Genomic DNA, 20,983 nt, shown 5'->3' with positions numbered 1-20,983 from the left:
TGTACACCTAACACAAGACAGGTCACATTTCACCACTTCAACACCGAGCCCATTCCGACACTTCTCACATACATGTAAAAATCTGCATTTTCTTTTTCTTGCTATAAATTTACTTAGAACCCCCAAACTACGATACTTCAAAATATTCAAAGGCGATGCTTTAAATTTTTTAAATGGTACTGGTTTAGAGTTACAGAGGAGGTCCAGCGCTAGAATTATTGCTCCCGCTAGAACATTCTTGGCAATACCTCACATGTGGTGCGAACACCGTTTACAAACGCATGCATGACCTACAGTACAGACCAAAAGTTTGGGGACACCTTCTCATTCAAAGAGTTTTCTTTATTTTCATGACTATGAAAATTGTAGAGTCACACTTCAAGAGGAAGTCACCTGAAATGGTTTTCACGTCACAGGTGTGCCCTGTCAGGTTTAATAAGTGTGATTTCTTGCCTTATAAATGGTGTTGGGACCATCAGAAGTCAGGTGAATACACAGCTGATAGTCCTACTGAATAGACTGTTAGAATTTGTATTATGGCAAGAAAAAAGCAGCTAAGTACAGGAAAACGAGTGGCCATCATTACTTTAAGAAATGAAGGTCAGTCAGTCCGAAAAATTGGGAAAACTTTGAAAGTGTCCCCAAGTGCAGTCACAAAAACCATCAAGCGCTACAAAGAAACTGTCTGACATGCGGAGCGCCCCAGGAAAGGAAGACCAAGAGTCACCTCTGCTGCGGAGGATAAGTTCGTGCGAGTCCCCAGCCTCAGAAATCGCTCAGATTAGAGACCAGGTCAATGGCACACGGAGTTCTAGCAGCAGACACATCTCTAGAACAACTGTTAGGAGGAGACTGTGAATCCGGCCTTCATGGTAGAATATCTGCTAGGAAACCACTGCTAAAGAAAGGCAACAAGCAGAAGAGACTTGTTTGGGCTAAAGAACACAAGGAATGGACATTAGACCGGTGGAAATCTGTGCTTTGGTCTGATGAGTCCAAATTTGAGATCTTTGGTTCCAACCACTGTGTCTTTGTGCGACGCAGAAAAGGTGAACGGATGGACTCTACATGCCTGGTTCCCACCGTGAAGCATGGAGGAGGAGATGTGATGGTGGGGGGGTGCTTTGCTGGTGACACTGTTGGGGGTTTATTCAAAATTGAAGGCATACTGAACCAGCATGGCTACCACAGCATCTTGCAGCGGCATGCCATCCGATTTGCGTTTAGTTGGACCGTCATTTATTTTTCAACAGGACAATGACCCCAAACACCTCCAGACTGTGTAAGGGCTATTTCACCAAGGAGGAGAGTGATGGGGTGCTGGGCCACATGACCTGGTCTCCACAGTCACCGGACCTGAACCCAACCCAGATGGTTTGGGGTGAGCTGGACCGCAGAGTGAAGGCAAAAGGGCCAACAAGTGCTAAGAATCTCTGGGAACTCCTTCAAGACTGTTGGGAGACCATTTCAGGTGACTCCTCTTGAACTGTGACTCTACAATTTTCATAGTCATGAAAATAAAGAAAACTCTTTGAATGAGAACGTGTGGCCAAACTTTTGGTCTGTACTGTACGTATGTGTTCACTTCTGCACGCAAGCACAGAGGGATGGAGGCGCTTTAAATTATTTTTATTTCTTATTTTATTTTTACACTGTCCCCCTTTTTTTTTTTTTGGGATCACTTTTATTTTTATTACAAGGAATGTAATCATCCCTTGTAATAGAAATAAGGATGACATGACCTCTTTAATGTGAGATCTGGGGTCAAAAATCTTTCACTTTTAAAGGACCAAAAATAAAAAAATTAGTTTACTTCCACCCTGGACTGGAAGTGATGTCATGACGTCCCTCCGGTCCTCCAGGGCCATAGAGGAGGTCAGAGGCGATCTAGTCTTTTAAGGCCTCTTTGACCAGCTGGCCGCACTGTCGGATTGTTCTCGGTGTGCCAGTAATAACGGTAAGCCCGAGAAACACCGGCCGCAGCGGGAGGAAGGGGGATACCCCCTCTCGCCACTTCTGAAAGTGTTCCAGCAGCTCATGAGCCGCTTGGAGCACTTTCATCTGTACGAGGGAGGAGGGGGACCTGTTCATGCCAGCTCTGAGCTATAGAAGAGAAATGCACTTGGCTCAGAGCCCTGCGACTAGCAACTCCACTGGGGCCCCTCTGACGGTGGCGAAATGCCAGGGCCCAGACGCAAGTGTGACTGTAGTTGCCCCACTGGCTTCATCCATAACCCCAGTAAACCTCTCGGCTAACCACAGCATATATATACGTGTATTGTGGTCTGCAAGTGGATAAAGCAGAGCCAAGTCGTCTATATATCCTTAAGTATATATACATTTTGGATATAGTAAGGGAGGGTTAGCACCCGTTAGGCTTTTTTATGCCATCTGTGTCCCCCTGGGGGGGGGGATTCCCTTCACTTCCTGTCCCATCGCTACAACAGGAAGTGAGAGTGAATACCTCCAAAGTAAGGGAATCGCTGGTTATCACCAGAACTAGTGTCCCCATTGGATGATTTCCCCTCTCTTCCTGTTCTGGCCCAAAAATGTTTGATTTCACTTTCAGTGATAAAGCATCTAAAAAATAAGAATAAAACACGACGCAATGTGTTCCGGGATTAGCTGCGTCTTCCTGTCCATGAAGGGGATTTCCTATAAAGTTATGTGTGCCTTTATCCCAGGAGTAAGAGCCCCTCCCCCACAGAACGGTGACAGATCCTCGCATTACACTTGTTAATCAGGAACAGCACGACGTCCTCGCTCTCCAAAAACATCCAGAAAATGAAATCAAACGTCGTCACTTAACACGTTTCCTTTACAGTGAACATTAAAAGCCCCCCCCCCCCCCTAAAAAAACAGCGTTCGTTCCGATGGTATCAAGCGATAATTAAATGCCAATTAGCTTCAATGAACAATGGCAGACACGCTCAATTAGGAGGCATTATCAAAGAGCGAACGGCGCGCTCTGCGAGTACGAGACTCCGCAATGAGGAGCAGATTGAAGTGGATTCCGCCCTCAGCGCAGACAGCCCCCCCTCCCCCCACCCATAACGCTTTCACACATGAGAAAAAGTGGATGTCAGCCGCTGCCGGCACGGTTATGTAAGTGGTGAGGGCGCGTTCGCACCTGGGTACACCGAAGAGACGATGTGACAACTGTCAGACCGACAACAGCCGAGGACTGAGAACAGAATGTCACCCCCCGAGCCACACAGAACCAAACATGAAATATGGATATAACGTGGCTGTAAACCTCCATATCCCCAGTGAAGTGACTGGACTCAGGAGATACACAAATCCTCCTACATAAGTTGTACCTCTTTATCTGCAATCTTCTCTTCTCTACAGCCGTTCAAATTCCAGAATTTATACGGCTTGTCTGAGCTTTCAGAAAGCAGGGGGGGGGGGGGGGGAGCTGAAGTTACACTCTGCAGAGCTCATTGGAGGCCCATTCACACCTTTACAGAGCTGAGGCTGTCAATCACAGGCTGTGTGCTGGAGCTCCCGTCACCTTTTATCTCTTGGTGCCAGGAAAACTGATCAGAAGTGACTCATGCAGATAGTAGAGGAAGGAAGCAGCAGACAGAAATGACACTTTGTGCTCTGGACTGAGACAAGTACACATTATAGAGGGGCAGGCTTTGTTTATAGAGTTCAAGCCAAACTCCAGTCTACTATGGACACCGGCATGTACATAGAGTGAAGTCAATTAAATTCCTACAGAACTGGCCAGATTCGATACATGTAAGGGCACCCTGATTGACCCTTTACAATCAGGCTGTTGGGTTTTTCCCCAGACGATTATAGCTGGCAACACCACTCATGGTGTTCTGGCGGCAGGGAAGGCGACACCACCCATGGTGTTCTGGTGGCAGGGAAGGCGACACCACTCATGGTGTTCTGGCGGCAGGGAAGGCGACACCACTCATGGTGAGCCGCTGGCAGGGAAGGCGACACCACTCATGGTGAGCCGCCGGCAGGGAAGGCGACACCACTCCTGGTGAGCCGCCGGCAGGGAAGGCGACACCACTCCTGGTGAGCCGCCGGCAGGGAAGGCGACACCACTCCTGGTGAGCCGCCGGCAGGGAAGGCGACACCACTCCTGGTGAGCCGCCGGCAGGGAAGGCGACACCACTCCTGGTGAGCCGCCGGCAGGGAAGGCGACACCACTCCTGGTGAGCCGCCGGCAGGGAAGGCGACGCCACTCCTGGTGAGCCGCCGGCAGGGAAGGCGACGCCACTCCTGGTGAGCCGCCGGCAGGGAAGGCGACGCCAATCCTGGTGAGCCGCCGGCAGGGAAGGCGACGCCAATCCTGGTGAGCCGCCGGCAGGGAAGGCAACACCAATCCCGGTGAGCTGCCGGCAGGGAAGGCAACACCAATCATAGTGAGCTTCCGGCAGGGAAGGCAACACTAATAATTGGAAGCTTATTACAAGCGTTTTAGGAAGCGCATTACAAGCGTTTTACAGTTTAGCCAATAGAAAGCACAAGGCGGAGGAGAGGTGGAGATTAGGGACGGAGAGCTGCTGTTGGAGCACAAAGCGACACCTATGTCACACATTTTCAGGCATTCCCATTGAAGTCTATGGGCCGATTCTGCCAATAAGAAGCTCATGTCTTTGTTGATGGAGACGTTTTGAGTCAGGTGACGGAACTCTCACATGTGAACAGGGGCCAATGAAATGAATGGTATTTGGCTTGTTGAGCGTTTTTGAACTCCAAGCAGAAAATCGCTCAGGTGTGAATGGGGGCGTTCGGGATCCAAATATTTTTAGATTGGAACAGACATAAGATTTCTATCAGAGCGATGGCACCTTTGTATCAATAATCATCTCTAGGAGAGAAACGTAGATTTCGGGGGAGGGGGTCACAGATATAGCCCCGAATGCACGCCTCAGGATGCGCTGACGCTGTTCTCAGACACGGTCTCTCCGGCAAGGAAGGGGGAGGGGGGCACCGAAAACACCTCCAGCGAGCAAACCTAAATCTTCGGCTTTCATTAACGCCGGCGTGACACTAAGTCGCACTTTGATCTCGACTTTCAAAGGGAGAGATTACTTTAAAGAGTCTGCCCACGCGATTTTCCGAAGGCGAGGCGGACGTATCGGCCAATATCCAATCGTTTAATGACTCTGCATAATCCGGCGGCGACGGACAGGCTTCATTAGCGATCCTTCGTATTACAGGCGCGGCCTTTATGAACGGGGTTAGGAGGCAGCACGGCACAACAGGCCCTGTCTCTTTCATTTAATATTAAAACCCCGCAGTGACGTACGGGGGAGGGGAGGCGAGCGTGTGCCGGCTTTATCTGCAGAGCTGGGAAATAAAATAATATATTCGCAAACGCTCGCTCACATTCGCCGGGTAAGAAGCTTAGAGCTGGGAATACAGAAGCTGATTACACCCCAAGCGTTCTGCCGTTGTGAATTAACACTTAAAGGGTCGGTCCATCCGCTCCGGATATTCAGGATAGGAAGGGACGCTCACAGGCTGAGATCAAACATCGATCGCTCATCACGTATCAATTCATGGACCCCAAAACTGAGATCCTGCCTGCCCATAGGATCCCCGCAGGAAGAAAAGTCTCAGTCTTCTTACCTGCCGATCTCCTCGTGAGTTATTAACCACTTAAATTGGAGTTCCACCCAAAAGTGGAACTTCCACTCGTTTGCTTCCATCCCCCCTCCGGTGCCATTTGGCACCTTTCAGGGGGGAGGGGGGGACGGATACCTGTATTTGACAGGTACCCTTCCCCACTTCCAGGAGATGGCGCCGTCCCTCGGAAGTTTGGCCCCCTCCTCCTTCCCCCCGCCGTTGAGCCAATCCGAATGCGCAGCGTGCTTCGCGCATGCGCAGTAGGGACCCGCCCGTGAAGTCGCAAGGCTTCACTGCCAGGTTCCCTTACCGGCAATGGCAGCGGCAGCACCCGACAGCCAATGGAAACATCGGCTGCGGTGCCGACATCGCTGGAGTCCAGGACAGGTAAGTGTCCTAATATTAAAAGTCAGCAGCTGCAGCACGTGTACAGCACCAGCACGTGTACAGCACCAGCACGTGTACAGCACCAGCACGTGTACAGCACCAGCACGTGTACAGCACAGTATGTGTAGAGTATCAGTACGTGTACAGTATGTGTAGAGTATCAGTACGTGTACAGTATGTGTAGAGTATCAGTACAGTATCAGTATGTGTAGAGTATCAGTATGTGTAGAGTATCAGTAGGTGTAGAGTATCAGTAGGTGTAGAGTATCAGTAGGTGTAGAGTATCAGTAGGTGTAGAGTATCAGTAGGTGTAGAGTATGTGTAGAGTATGTGTAGAGTATGTGTAGAGTATGTGTAGAGTATGTGTAGAGTATGTGTAGAGTATGTGTACAGTATGTGTACAGTATGTGTACAGTATGTGTACAGTATGTGTACAGTATGTGTACAGTATGTGTACAGTATGTGTACAGTATGTGTACAGTATGTGTACAGTATCAGTATGTGTAGAGTATGTGTACAGTATCAGTATGTGTACAGTATCAGTATGTGTACAGTATCAGTATGTGTACAGTATGTGTAGATGCTGACTTAATTTTTGGAGGGGGAGGCGGAACTCCGCTTTAAGGACCGGGCCAATTTCTGACACTTGTTGTTTAAATCAGTATTTTTTTGCTAGAAAATTACTTAGAACCCCCAAACATTATATACATGTTTTTTAGCAGAGACCCTAGAGAATAAAATGGAGATCGTTGCAATACTTTGTCAGACCGTATTTGCGCAGCGGTCTTACAAATGCAACTTTTTGGAAAAAGAAAAACTTTTTTAAATTAAAAAATAAGAAAACAGTAAAGTTAGCCCAATTTTTAGCTATAATGTGAAAGACAAATGTTAAGCCGAGTAAATAGATACCCAACATGTCATGCTTCAAAATTGCGCACGCTTGAGGAATAACGACAAACATTTGTACTTAAAAATCGTAAAAATCTTAAACCAAAGACTCCATGAGTCACCAGGGGGACCCGACAAAAACTGTAACACTGCTAAGGGACAACCCCCACCGCTCTGGCAGCCCACCTGGTTGCCAGCCACACGGCACCAATCGATCCTGAGTAGAGAGGAAGAGGACCCCACCAGACTCGCCACCCTGCAGAAACCAGGCACCGCAGCTACCAGGAGAATCTGCACTGCACAAACGGCGATCAGGAAATGAAAAGATCCAGGAGTCAGCACCAGGGGATGAATAGGGGCTCAAACCACCGAAATCGCCGCCCAGAGGGCTTCACTGTCATGGCCCCCACTATTTTCAATGGCAAATCACCGAAAAATGGCAGCCGGACTACACAAACATGGGACTACCAGACTGATGAGGGGTGTGCCTAACGGGAAGGAGGGGAACCCAGGGGCCCACGTCCACCCCAAAACCCTCCATGGGTAGAGGGAGGACAGTTACTTATACCAGGAACAAGGTGAGCACCGCTCCAGACAGAACCTTCTCTCTATCGAAATGGAGGGCTTTTAGCCAGGAGGAACGCTGCGACTCGGGCAGAGGCCCGGTCGTATGCGACCTCACAAGGCGTTTAACTCGCAGGCCAGCCCCCGTCCAGTGGGCTGGCCTGCGAGTTAGCCAACCCAGCGCGGAGCTGAGTTCTGCATGTGCTCGCTGGCTGGACTGGGTTGACCACTGGATCTAGATTATTCAGTCTGTTTCCCAGCCCGGTAGTTGATTGTAGATCTCACAGGAAAAAATCCAGGAGAAAAAAATTATATCTAAAAAGAAAAAAATTGCCAGGACCAGAGATCCCAGCAAGGAAATAGGTCCTTACTCCTAAAAAGGCAGAAAAAAACTGAGTAAATATAGCAGAGAGGGAGTATACCCCCTGGGACTGCCCATAGGCGTAGCCAGACTTATTCTGCCTAGTGTCCTACTCCTGTAGGGGGCAGTATAACCCAAAGGTTAAGAAGATCAGGAGCTGTGTCCGTCAATCTTAAGAGAAATACAGATTTTTACATGTAAACAAATAACAGAAAAAGACCTGGAGGGAAAGTGTTTAGGTCCCAGTGACAAACATGATGATGGGGTGAATCCCCCAGTAGGGATACAGACCGCAATAAAAACCTGCCAGAGGGTTCAAACCCCTCATCTCTACATCCATAACCAAGTTTTAACTTTAAATGAGAATTCTACCATTGCTGTAAATTAATCTACATTGCATAACACAAAAATACAATGTGAATTGCATACACACCAGCTCCATGCAGCATTATCCACCACCCTAAGGCCTCGTTTACACAGGCGTATTTAAGTGTCGCAAATTCATCAGACAACTGCCAGATCAACTCCACACACTCGTCTTAGTTAGATGGCCTCTGGATCCAACAGGCATACAGGTTTAGAGGATCTGAGAAAGAGGGGAACCCCCCTTGAAACCTGTTGGATCCATGCGCCATCTTCCTGAGCCAAGGGGTGTGTGCTGTTGCCTCATCAACAGTACACACACCGTGTCTCAGGAAGATGGCTTCTGGATCCAACAGGTTTAGAGGGTGTTCCCCTCTTCCTCAGAGCACTAACCCTGAGTGCCGGTTCACACTTCTGCGATGCGGGAACGCTGCGAATATGCAGCGTGTACCCGCATCGCATCCGCACATCTGGCAGTTCACACTGCCATATGCGATATGCAGGGGGTGTCAATTAAAAGTTAACGACACCCCCAGTTGCGGATCGCATATCGCAGTGCGATCTGCAAGTACGCACAGAATCCGATCGCACAAGTGTGAACCACTGTGCAATCCGATTCTACTGCGGCTCAAAAAAAGCCTCATGTGTGTGTTTGGTGCGGATACAGTGCGAATCCAGCCATACAAATTGTATGGCTGAACTCGCATCCGCACATCAGATCGCATGTAATTAGGAGCAGTGCGCTCCGAATTTCATGCGATCTCCGCAAACGAGGAAGTGTGAACCGGCATTAACACCTTAGGGATCGGAGGAAGAGGGGAACCCCTCAAAACCTGTTGGTTTCAGACGCCATCTTCCTGAGACAATTAGCGTTTGCTGTTGCCCGATCAACAGTACACACCACTTGACTCAGAAAGATGGCGTCTGGATCCAACAGGTTTCAAGGGGGTTCCCCTCTTTCTCAGAGCCCTTTCGTTAACCTTAGAGCTTTAAGGGAAAGGGGAACCCCCTTGAAACCTGTAGGATCCAGACGCCATCTTCCTGAGATAAGACGCATGTGCAGTCAATCGGGTAATATAGTCTTTGGTTGTCTGTGATGAGCTTATGACACTTTTTCAATAAAGTTTACAAAGGTAATGCACTAAGCTGATGCACCTTTACCTTTCTACTTCTACATGATTGAGACTTCCCCAGTCCTAAGAGGGTAGCAATGTGTGGCAATTGCATTGATTTGGAGAAGCAAATGAATGAGAAACTTTAAGTCTGAGCATCCCATTTGTACGCAGGAGGATGTTGATGTGGTTTGTATTTCACCTGTGGGTACCGAGCACACACAAATACATGGCCTCTTAGGGGCCGAGCCTAGGTACGGCGCTCCCGCATATTTGCATGCAATAGCACTAATAGAGCTACACGCGTTGCGCACTCCTGGTACACCTCCCTTCTGGCGTAAGTAGTTTTCCAATCACGTGACGGCCATGACTGCCAATCACTGCAGTCACGTGGCCAAAAGCCACTACTCCCTGCCTCCTGGCCTTCTAAAGGGGTTAAATCATACAACCTTCTAAGGGTGTGTTTGCTTGAATGTGTTGCAAAGGTTTTCCAATTCATGTCAATTGCAAAAAGCAGATGCACAGAGACAGCCGCTGCTCCCAATTTGACATTTGTGTAGGTACATGTCCCCAAATTCACACTGTCTGCATTCTGGGACACGCACCCACACAAATGTCAAACTGGGATGAGTGGCTGTGTCCCCATCGGCATGAAAGGGACTGTCTGTATGAGGATGCATGGAACACCTGTTCAACCCATATAGGCAAACACAACCATCACACGGGTGTGTGCTGTGTAAATGAGGCCTAAATCCTTCTAAAAATTAACAGGTTGTTCCACCCTAAACGCCTCTCTGTAGTTTCCTTTCCAAACATCTATCCATTTTACATTCTATTTTCCTGTCCCTGTTTGTAGGTTGTAATAGTAGTAATAATAACCTAGAAAATTTAAATCGCTGTCACTACAAATAAATGAACTGTAATGAAGGTCCCAGTTACCTCTTCTAGATTGTGGAGTGACGTGGTGGACACCGCCCGGGGGGCAGGGGGCTGAAATGCTTCCGGTCCAGCTGGCGGCTGATGATTGGGAACATGGATGAACGGGTTCTGTGGTGGCCTGTGCTGTACAGGGGGCAGGCCGTAATGAAAACCCTGTCCCATGAGGGGGTTCTGCTGTAGGTTGGCGTAGGCCCAGGAGCCGTCGTGCTGCAGGTATTTCATAGGTGGTGGGGGGGTCATGTGATCAGAAGGAAGGGTGTAGGGGCTGTTGTAGACGTTGGCCATGTGTTGGGGGAAGGCGGGGTTGTTGGTCATGTCCATGTCTCGACTGTTGTCGGTGAAGGTGGGAAAATGACCGCTGTGGTTGGAGGATGGGGAGGCGAGCGATGGTGGGCTCCGTGGCTGGACCTGTCTGTACTGTAACAGTCTAGACTGTGGAGGGGGCATCTCCGGGAGATCTCTGCCATCACCTTGATCGTGCTGTGACAATTCCCGCAGAAACTCCTGAAACCTGAGGAAACAGCAACAGGTAATGGGGTGATTAGAACACTCTTCACACAGTTATCTTATTTCTAAAGTTCTTATATACTTTTTTCTGTAACCAGTATGAGGGATGGAAAAAGCTGCTGTAATTGATGGGTATAAAGAGACTCGAAACCTTTTCTACCCAATAGCTCGGCATATAACACACTACCCCAAAAAAATTCTGCAGCTGCTGACTTTTAATATAAGGACACTCGCCTGTCCAGGGATCCAGCGATGTCCTCACCACAGCAGATTTTTCAATCGGCTTTGGGTGCAGGCGTGGCATCTCAAGGGAAACAGGAAGTGAAGTCTGGCGGGTTCACAGCCAGTTTCCTACTGCACATGTGCGAGCTAAGCTGCTCCCTGTGAATGGTCCTGTAGTCTTCTGGGATCTGTGATGTGTCCCAGAAGACTGCAGAGGAAGGCGGGAGGACTTCCAGCTCACATTGCCATGATGGTCTGAGTCGGAAGTGGGAGCGGATACCTGCCAAAACCAGGTATCTGCAACCCCCCCGACCCCTCCTGTTCATGTGTCCTTGATGTCTGTACCACGGAACATTATTTATGTTCAATAAAGTCAGTTTGATCTTCACTTTGGAGTGCAGTCCATCTTCCGGTTTTTGGATCTGCTCCCCACCCCCCAAAAAGTGCCAAATGTGGCAGCGATGGAGGGCAGGGAGGATGACGCAAACAAGCGGAACTTCCCTATTGGGTGAAGTTCCACTTTAGGTTCATGGATTGGCAGTGAACACAGCATTTCTAATACTCCTAACAAGCACTAAAAGTGTGTTAAAATAAGTCATTCTTGACTTCTGTAGCTGTAGGTACTGTGGAGTAATTCATCCTCAAAGATCACAAAGGAGACTCAATTCTGGTTTTATTTGGTTTCTGCATGTTTGTTTACATTGGAAGGCCGGCTGCCAAGTCCCTGCTACCAGAGGTACTAAGGGGAGAGGTGATTTCTGAGTATCTGTTGAAGACTTCGGCATAGTGCCTGCAACTACTGAGGTCATTGAGGGCTTTAATGTCCATAGTATGGGCTCAAGGACACAAAGTGATTGTAAAGGATTTTTTTTTTTTAAATAACATGTTTTACTTCTTTGCTCTGTGCTTTGGTTTTGCACAGAGCAGCCTCCAATCCTCCTTTTCTGGGGTCCCCTGCCGGCATTCCCCCTGCCTTCAAGTAACCCCCCTAGAAAGCTGCTTTCTCTCTCTCTCCATCCTCACTGGATGCAGTGGAAACCATTTCCTCCTGCTGCTGTCAAACAAATCCAGTAACTAGGGACCAGAGGGGTGGGTGGTGCCATGCCACACTGTGTGTATCAATAGATGCAGACAGTGTGGCTTGGCCCTGCCTCCTCAGCCCTTCAGTCACAGGATTTGTTTGGCAGCATCAGGATCCAATGGCTCCCACTGCATCCAGTGAGGATAGAGAGAGAGCCTCGGCTCTCTAGGAGCTCTCTACCCAGCGATATGCACAAGAGCCTCGGCTCTCCGGGGGCTCTCCCTACTGCTACCAGTGGAGCCAGGTAGGTAAAGTTGTGGGTGAAACAAAAAGAAAGCCAGAAAACAGAGGCCTCCCTCACCCAGATTCCAGGTAATTTGTCTCTCTGTCTGGAGGAAACACAAAAACTGACCATTTCAGCAGAGGGACTGCCTCTTACAGTGTATTGGTGATGTGTTTCCTGTTGGAGGAGGAACTTCTCTCATGGGCTGTCCTGGAAGACGATTGGGGAAAAAAACATTTAACCTTTACAACCACTTTAAAAGTGGACCTACTATATTCACACATACAACAGGAAGTTAGGCTAGAGGAGTAAAACTGCAATAAAAAACAGACCCATGGAACCCCAGATGAGTCAACAACCACAAAAAAAAAAACACCCATTTCAGCTTTCCTTGAACCTCATTACAATAACAGCTATCCATAAAAATGAGGTACGAAAGGATGTAACAATAAGAGATGTAAAAGAAAGTTTGAAGACATGGGGATAGCCAGCTAGAGTAGGCTGGTGGAGCAGACACGTCAAACTGGTGTTTTTGGCCAATTTTTTTTTTCCATGTGGCTTTGCATTGAAAGTTTAGTCCCAGTCTTCTGTTTGAATCATTGCAGTGAAAATTATTTTTCTCATTATATAGTTTTGAAATTTCAGATCTCACGATGCAAAAATATAATCCGTGAAACAAAAGGTCAAAAAAGTTTATTAAAAAAAAAAAAAAAATCAAGGCTTCATGATTGGCATGCTTACCCCTAAAACTGTATATCGATTATAAAAGCACGGCCCCCAGTAAACTGAATAAGAACCCCTTCCTGGGGTATCCCAGGACAATTTAGCAGTCATGGCCCTTTTTACCTGGAGTAGGTGATCTCTGCCTCCTCCTCTCCCCCGCTGGGTATCTTCCAGTTGGGTCGGACAAGCTGCTGATGGGCCAGGCCCATGGCCTGCATGTGAGGGTGGTGGTGGTGAGGGAATGGCAGGTTGGCTTGGCTCAGAAAGGCATTGTGTTCATTCCACTGCTGTATCCGAGACTGTTGCTGCCTCAGGGTCTCCAGGGCCACATTGCTGTGTATACGATCTGGAAAAGCACAGAGGCAGAAATTAGAACCGAATCTTATTTGTATGATGGAATGGCTGAATGATAAAGAGAACCTGTAACCTATACATTATTTTCCTATGTTGGCTTGGCTAAAACACCAAACATCAAATCAGAAAAAAAAAAAGAAACACAAAGGGAAAAGTATGGCGCTCACCTAATGCTTCACCGGCTGCCATAGGTGGAGGTGCTTCCTCCATGTAGCTGTTGATGTGGGAGGACATGAGAGGGTTGTTTTGGGTCATGGAACGAAGAGGGTTATTGACGTCCTGCAGCATAGAAGGAGGCGGCTGTTCAGGGACCATACCGTCCATAGTGGGCGATGGTGGCCGGTGCGGCATGGCGGTGTTGAAGAAGGACTGGCCTGGCTGGTAGGCTGGAGAGAGCTGAGGGGTCTGCGGTGGAGGCTGTTGGATTAAATGGTTGTGTTGTGGGAGGACGGGGGCCTGCGGGGAAGGGATTTGGTTCTGTAGCTCCGACAGGTGGTTCTGCTGCTGCGGCAGGAGATTCTGCTGCTGCTGTTGTAGAGGGAACTGCGGCCTTGGCATCGCAGCCATATGCTGGAAGGGGCGATTGGGCATAGGGTACTGGGGGTGAGGAGGCGTCAGGTGAATGTTGACTGGCCTCTGGTTGGGGTTATCTTTACGATGAAATTTAGGATTGGGGAAACCAAGATTGGCTCGAGACTCGGGGCTCCTGGATTGTGCGTTTGGGTCCAAGTCACCCTAAAAGGGAAAGAAAAAAAATCTAAATTAGATGCTGTCCATAAACTAAAAATAAGGTGTTACTACCTTGGAATGTGAGAAAGTCCTCTAGAGCTGTCTGGTGCAGGATGAGCAGTCGCACGGCTGCAAGCACTATGGTAGAAGACAATCCGCAACTCCATACATGCTCTTAACCCCTTCCCGCCAACCGCCTCCCGGCCCTTTAAAGTGGCAGTAAACTGCTGCAGAAAAAACAAAAAAAAGAACGCCTGTAAGAACAAGCCATAATGTGCTAGTACGCATCGCATACTAGCACATTATGAAGTACTTACCTCAGAACGAAGCCCCCGCAGCGGCGCCTGGTCACCGCTGAGAGGGCTGACATCTTCCTCCAGCTTTTGTTGCGGATTTGCCGGCTCCTGCACTGTGAGTGGCAGAAGGCGCAATGATGTCACTTCTGTGCAGGAGTCCTCGGTTCCAGCAAGGACCTCTAAGGGTCAGTACACTGGACCTTCAGAGTGACTGCGCCAGTGATGTCCGCTACTGCATCCAGGGTGAACATATCCTAAATGGTGCAAGTTTAGGAGATGTTCATTTTGCCTACTGCTAAGCTTCATCATTTGCTTACCTCTGGGTAAAAATAAAAAAGCGGCCTTTAATAAAAAAGCCGGGAGGTGGGCATTCGGGTGATGTGACCGCTGTGATTGGCTGCCATAGTGGTCACATGATTGGAAAGCTCCCGATTGCTAGTATGCTTTGGGAGCTTTCCGGTAACCGCCATCTCGCTCCCAGCATGGTAGGTGGTTTTCACAGGGTCACATATATGCAGCCGCTCAGCGTGAAGGCTCACGTGCCGAGAGGTTGCACATATGCATTCGGCCGGCGTGAAGAGGTTAAATATCTCTAAATGTATTGGTACTCCATGAAAGACACTTGTAGTACTGCAGATGTTAACGCTTTTCAGCCACGCCAGCCTTATTCACAACATAACAAGTGAACAAAGCCGACATGGCTGAAACGCATTAACATCTGCTGTACTAAAAGTGTCTTTTATGGAGTTCCAATACATCTGAAGAAGTTTAAGTGCAGGTATGGAAGTGTGGAACTTCGTTATCTCTAAAATAAAATGCTGCCTGGACAGAATCATCTCTGAAGCGCAACAGTGAGATCCCTGTTGTTTAAAGACCCCAGATGATGTCTATTTAGACGAAACGCGTAGGGTCTACTGCTAGTGCCGTCTTTTATCTACTTATACAAGCGCTATACCATCAAGTCTTTTTAAGTGTGTTTCTTCTTTTTACTATTAAATGTTTTAAAAGATACACACTATGTGAGCTTTTTATTTTTTGAGCGTCCGGAAGAGGATTTGTTGTTGCTCTTACTGCTATTGACTACAGTATTCCATACTAGTGGACGACGTTGAAGGATTGAGCCATTGATCTTTGGATATACTACTGGTATAAAGCCCATCTATTTCATAGAAGCCTGAATGACCCAAAAGGTGTAAACTTGATTGGGTCTACTACATCTGGTAAGCCTTCATTACAGTTGTCCTGTTGGTGGTGGTCAAGCACCTGAATTCACAATAGAAGACTTATCAGCACCTTTGCACATTTATGGTGGAATTTGTGGACTTTATGCTATGATGAGCATTTCACATTAACAGCATCAGCCACTTTATGCACTTTTATATATTTTTTGTATATGTGGTTTATGATTTTGTGGTCCATATCTACTTTTGCACTTTATTGCCTAGTACTGCAGTAATTTTGTGGTTCCTATGCAATTTTGCACTTTATGTATTGAGGTATTCAGATACTTTATAAGTTGCACATTTCAGTATTGCAATTACGTGATTTTGTACATAGTTTATGTACTTTATTTTTTGGGTAGCATATATTTACATGCATTAGTACCATTGCACTTTATAACACAATCTAACAGCGCTGCAAATTTTTACTTTTCCATTGTCTTCCCAAATTGTCATTACAGTAAAACAGTACCAATACATCTGAAGAAGTTTAAGAGCAGGTATGGAGTTGTGGTACTTCGTTTTCTCTAAAATAAAATGCTAACTGGACAGAATCAACTCTGAAGAGCAACTGTGAGATCCCCATCATTTGAAGACCTCTTATTCATCCATCAGAGTTAGACCCATGAGCTACCATTAGCCTCTCCACTCTGAAGGGACGGCATACCCACGTTGCAGCTTCTACCGCACGCTTGCTCAGGAGTGACGTCATTGTGGCCCCGGCCATTCATAGTGTCGGAGCCTGCTTACCCGGAGGGAAGACCGGGTGAAGATGGATGCACCGGGGAGCCATGACAGTGCTGAGCAGGAGGGCTCCATGTGCAACTAAGTCCATCATGCTAGCACATTATTTTTCGAGGGGGGGTTTAGTAAAGCTTTAACAGTAAATACAGAAGTGTTCTATTACCCCTTTACATTCCAAAGGCTTCTTCTCCGGAGTTCGCAGCTTATTCATATCAGATGACGGGCTGTTCTCATTCTTACCTGAACAAGAAACACGGAGACAGTAAGTAGAGGCAGGAGAAAGGCTCAGCATCTTTTACAGCAATTTAATATACAAAGTGATCTTCCACTGAATTTCTCAACAGTCAAAAGGGCGGTGAACAGCCCCCTACACTACCACACACTACAGAGACCACTTTGCGTTTCACGGGTACAACTGGCACTGTGCAGCTTCTGCCAACATCAGAGCAGTGTTCCAAAATTAACCACTCGCCGCCCGCCCACCATCAAATGATGGCGGAGCGGTGTGGCTCTCGTTCTGGGACGTTGTCATATGACGGCGCCCAAGACCGGCCTCTCGCGCCTGTCCGCGCCGGTAGTGCAGCGATCGGGTGGCCGCGCCGTGTTGCTAGGACACGGCGAGACCCCGATCTTGGTGAAGAGCCAATGACATGGCTCTTTACCCATGTGATCGGCTGTGTCTAATATCAGCTGGTCACATGTAAATGAGGAAGTGCCATATATCGGCTCTCTTCGTCTCACACTGTCAGAGTGTGTGGCGAGCAGAGCCGATCAGCGGCTCCTCCTCAAAGGGGAGTCTAGGACAGGTATGATCAGTGCCCTGATTACAAAAAGGTAAAAAAAAAAAAAAAAAAAAACAGTGGCCACAATCAGTGCCAATAGTGCCGCCCGTCAGTGCCGCCTTTCAGGGCTCATCAGTGCTGCACATCAGCGCCGCCTATCAGGGCCCATCAGCGCCGCCTATCAGGGCCCATCAGCGCCGCCTATCAGGGCCCATCAGCGCCGCCTATCAGGGCCCATCAGCGCCGCCTATCAGGGCCCATCAGCGCCGCCTATCAGGGCCCATCAGCGCCGCCTATCAGGGCCCATCAGTGCCGCCTATCAGGGCCCATCAGCGCAGCCTCATCAGCGTAAATCAGTGAAGGCGAAAAATCAAAATTTACTGACAGAAAATAAGAAAAACTTTTTTATTTCAAAATTTTCTGTCTTTTTTCTTTTTTAGTAAGAAAAACCCAGCGGTGTTTAAATACCACCAAAAGAAAGCTCTATTTGTGTGAAAAAAATGATAAAAATTTCATATGGGTACAGTATAGCATGACCACGCAACTGTCATTCAAAGGGTGACAGCGCTGAAAGCTGAACATTGGCTTGGGAAGGAAGGGGGTGAAAGGGCCCTGTATTGAAGTGGTTAAAGAGTAACTCCACTTTTGCTGGAAAAAAAAAAAAAACCCCTCCTCCTTTAGGTAACGAGGAATAGTGCCCCATCAGTGGCGTCAGTGGGAGGTATAGTGCCCCATAATTGGTGTCAGAGGTATAGTGCTTCATTATTGGTATCTGTGGGAGGAATAATGCCCCATTGTTGGTATCAGTGGAAGGAATAATGCCCCATTGTTAGAGATTTAGAGTTTAATATTATTTTAAATGATAAAATCTCTGAAATACATATGAATGTTACAATGTAATATGCTAATTTTGAAGGTTACTTCAATATGTCTTTGTGAAGGACAGAGAAGCCATTTTGCTACGTATACATTTCTATTCTGAGTTTCTGTCTGTATATTGGGTAGAGTGGTGTCTTACTAGAGACTCAAACCATATATGCAAGAGTGGGTGTTACTTTTATATTTAGAATTACTACCTTCTTGAGACACTCTTTTACCTGACATCGTATTTACATATAGTATAAAAGACAACTATATCTACAGATCAAGCAGAATTGAGAAAAGAACATCATACTCTCTGAAGACACGCAACACCCCTCTCTTCTTTTGATACGTGAAACCTTTCTGTTTTGTTCTGTTTCGTATGTTTTACTTTACTGTATAATAAAACAACTTTCCTAAAGTAAGGTGACAGCTGATAAGTCTATTTCGGACATCCATCATTGGTATCAATGGGGGAAAAGTGCCCAGTATCGGTGGCAGGAAAAGTGCCCTAAGGGCCGGATAAAGGCAAGCAAAAGGCCGCATCTGACCCCAGGGCCACAATTTGGAGACAGACCCCTGCTATAGAGTACACAGAAGTGCACAGAATGATAAGAGATCCTTCATCCCGGGGTAATAGAAGAGACCACTATAAAACGTACCATTGCGGTTGAGCTCGTGCTGATCCTTGTCCGTGTGCTGCATCTGCTGTCCAACATTGACGGGCGAGTGATGGCCGAGGCCAAAAGGAATGGGGGAACCCCGGCCATGACCTTGAAGCAAGTTCATATTGTATGCCATAGCTGGGTGGGTCATAAGCCGGGGGTCCACGGAGAAGCGGCCCTGGTAGTTGGGCGGCCATGGGACCTGAAATGAATAGGGGGGGTTACAAAAGGAGAAACACAGACCAGCAACACCATTCATATAAAATGCAATTGGAGCACCTTTGGCAGTGAATATTACATCAATACAATGCCAAGTACAAGGTAGGTACAAAATAATCCCCAGCACACTTACCTACTAGATTATATTGATTATTGTTAAGCCACATTAGAAGGTCGCCCTACAAAGCATAGTCCCTGACTCTAGTCTAACAGAACCAATGTGAATAAAAGTAAACAGAGCACAGGCCACAATCGCCAACCTGATCAACTCTATGCCAAGAAAATGTGTTGCACTGCTTGAGGCAAATGGTGGTCACACCAGATACTGACTGGTATTTGGACCCCCCAATACAGTAAAACTGCACATTTTAGAGTGGCCTTTTATTGTGGCCAGCCTAAGGCACACCTGAGCAATAATCACGCTGTCTAATCAACATCTTGATATGCCACACCTGTTAGGTGGATGGATTATCTCGGCAAAGGAGAAGTGATCACTAACAGTTTTTCACAGATTTGTAACAATATTTCAGAGAAATCTGCCTTTTGTGTACATAGAAAGTCTTAGATCTTTGAGTTCAGCTCATGAAAAATGGGGGCAAAAACAAAAGTGTTGCGTTTATAATTTTGTTCAGTGAACGTAACTTGGGGCACCTCCAAAGCATATGAATCAAGTCCCCAACTGCAATCTTACATCTGGGGCAGGATGCATCCAAAAAAACTAAAACAACTTAGATGACAAATACAACTAAAACAATTCAGATGACTGAAATACAAGTAAAACTAAAATGGCATTTTAGTCAAAAGATTGAGGGCTCTGTTCACATTGGTGCGATGCAGGTAATCCTTCGAATCCACTGCAGGTTCCTGCATTGTACCTTACTTGCAGGCAGTTCACACAGCCATATGCAAACCGCTGGGAGTGGCAATACAAAGGTAATGACACCCCCAGATTAGTTTGCATATCGCAGTGCAAACTGTCAATTCGGACAGGAATCAGATCGCATAGGTGTAAACCCCTATGCAAATCGATTCTGGTGCGGACCAAAAAAGGGTCCTGCACGATTTTGGTCCAAATGCAATGCAGCCATAGTCGCATCGTACAGACATCGCATTTGATTTGCACAGCAGTGCGGTAACCAATCACATGCGATGTCTTCCATTGCACCAATGTGAACCAAGCCTCACTAAAACTAAATCAAAAATGAACATAAAAAATGAACACTGATGCTAACCACTTGGAAGGTTAGATGATTTGGATGAGGTGGCTGAGGGAGTGGAGAATGGAAAGAACATTCCCTAACATTCGGAGAGAAGGAAGACTTTGCAGCCTATTCCTTTGGCTTATCTTTTTGAGAAAAAGGCGATCCGAAAGGACATTGCGCTTTGAAGGCAAAGGGAATCGATTGTGTACAGACCAATCCTACCTATGGATTATCCCTCTTTGCAAGAATCAAATATGTTCTATGAAATCAATAATCTGATATGAGTTGATTGGACAGGCCTGTGCAAGGCACCAATAAGAGGAGCAGGTACTTACAGGTAAAGGAACGGACATCACCATATTCCCCCCGTAGACAGCCGGAACGTAGAGAATACTGGTACCGGTGTGAGGATCTATTCTCTGCACGGGGCTCGGGGATTTCCCCATGTTGGTGTGTGGACCCATTGGAGGGGTGTATGCTCGGATAGGGTTACCAATCAGCACCGATGGGTTGGGCTGAACTACAGCAAAAAAGGAGAAATAAAAAAAGCTTAGAACATCAGATTTCTTATCACCAATGCAATATTGGTGTGCACAATGTATCATTACACTGATCATAATGTAACCCTTGCTTGCTTTATAGGTCTCTTATAAAGAAAGACATGATAATAAATGAAGAGCTCATATAACACAGAAATACTGTAGAATCATAACACAACTGCAGCTAAAAACCATCATGATATTCCAATGTCTAGGGACTAAACTTCCACTACACAAAGGTGCCATGATGTTACCTGAGCTGATGTGTAGAAAACCAATTGTTTTCTCAGAATCTGAATAAGTTCTGATCTGGGTCCTGGACAGTGGTGGCTGGTGCTCAATATTGTATGGGGGGGCAGCCCGCGCCCCCCTTTTGCTTGATCGATTGCTGCTTCGCTCGCCTG

The 20,983-nt window shown here is 47.1% G+C and overlaps 1 protein-coding gene across 1 annotated transcript in view; it reads right to left on the bottom strand.

Moving 5' to 3' along the window:
• The window catches only part of HELZ (helicase with zinc finger), a 211,751-nt gene that overhangs the window by 7,126 nt on the left and 183,642 nt on the right, over nucleotides 1–20,983 (bottom strand). Inside the window, exons 24-29 of the mRNA XM_082272103.1 lie at nucleotides 20,376–20,560; nucleotides 18,617–18,821; nucleotides 16,475–16,551; nucleotides 13,490–14,057; nucleotides 13,092–13,314; nucleotides 10,213–10,723 (exon numbers count right to left, since the gene is read on the bottom strand). Coding sequence (XP_082128229.1) covers nucleotides 10,213–10,723; nucleotides 13,092–13,314; nucleotides 13,490–14,057; nucleotides 16,475–16,551; nucleotides 18,617–18,821; nucleotides 20,376–20,560 — 1,769 coding nt within the window. The remainder of the gene's footprint in view (nucleotides 1–10,212; nucleotides 10,724–13,091; nucleotides 13,315–13,489; nucleotides 14,058–16,474; nucleotides 16,552–18,616; nucleotides 18,822–20,375; nucleotides 20,561–20,983) is intronic.

The sequence above is a fragment of the Pelophylax lessonae genome (assembly GCF_965119305.1).
Source record: "Pelophylax lessonae genome assembly, chromosome: 11".
NCBI lineage: Eukaryota > Metazoa > Chordata > Amphibia > Anura > Ranidae > Pelophylax > Pelophylax lessonae.
The sequence above is the reverse complement of the archived record's forward strand: the minus strand, read 5'-3'. Positions and strand labels throughout refer to the sequence as shown.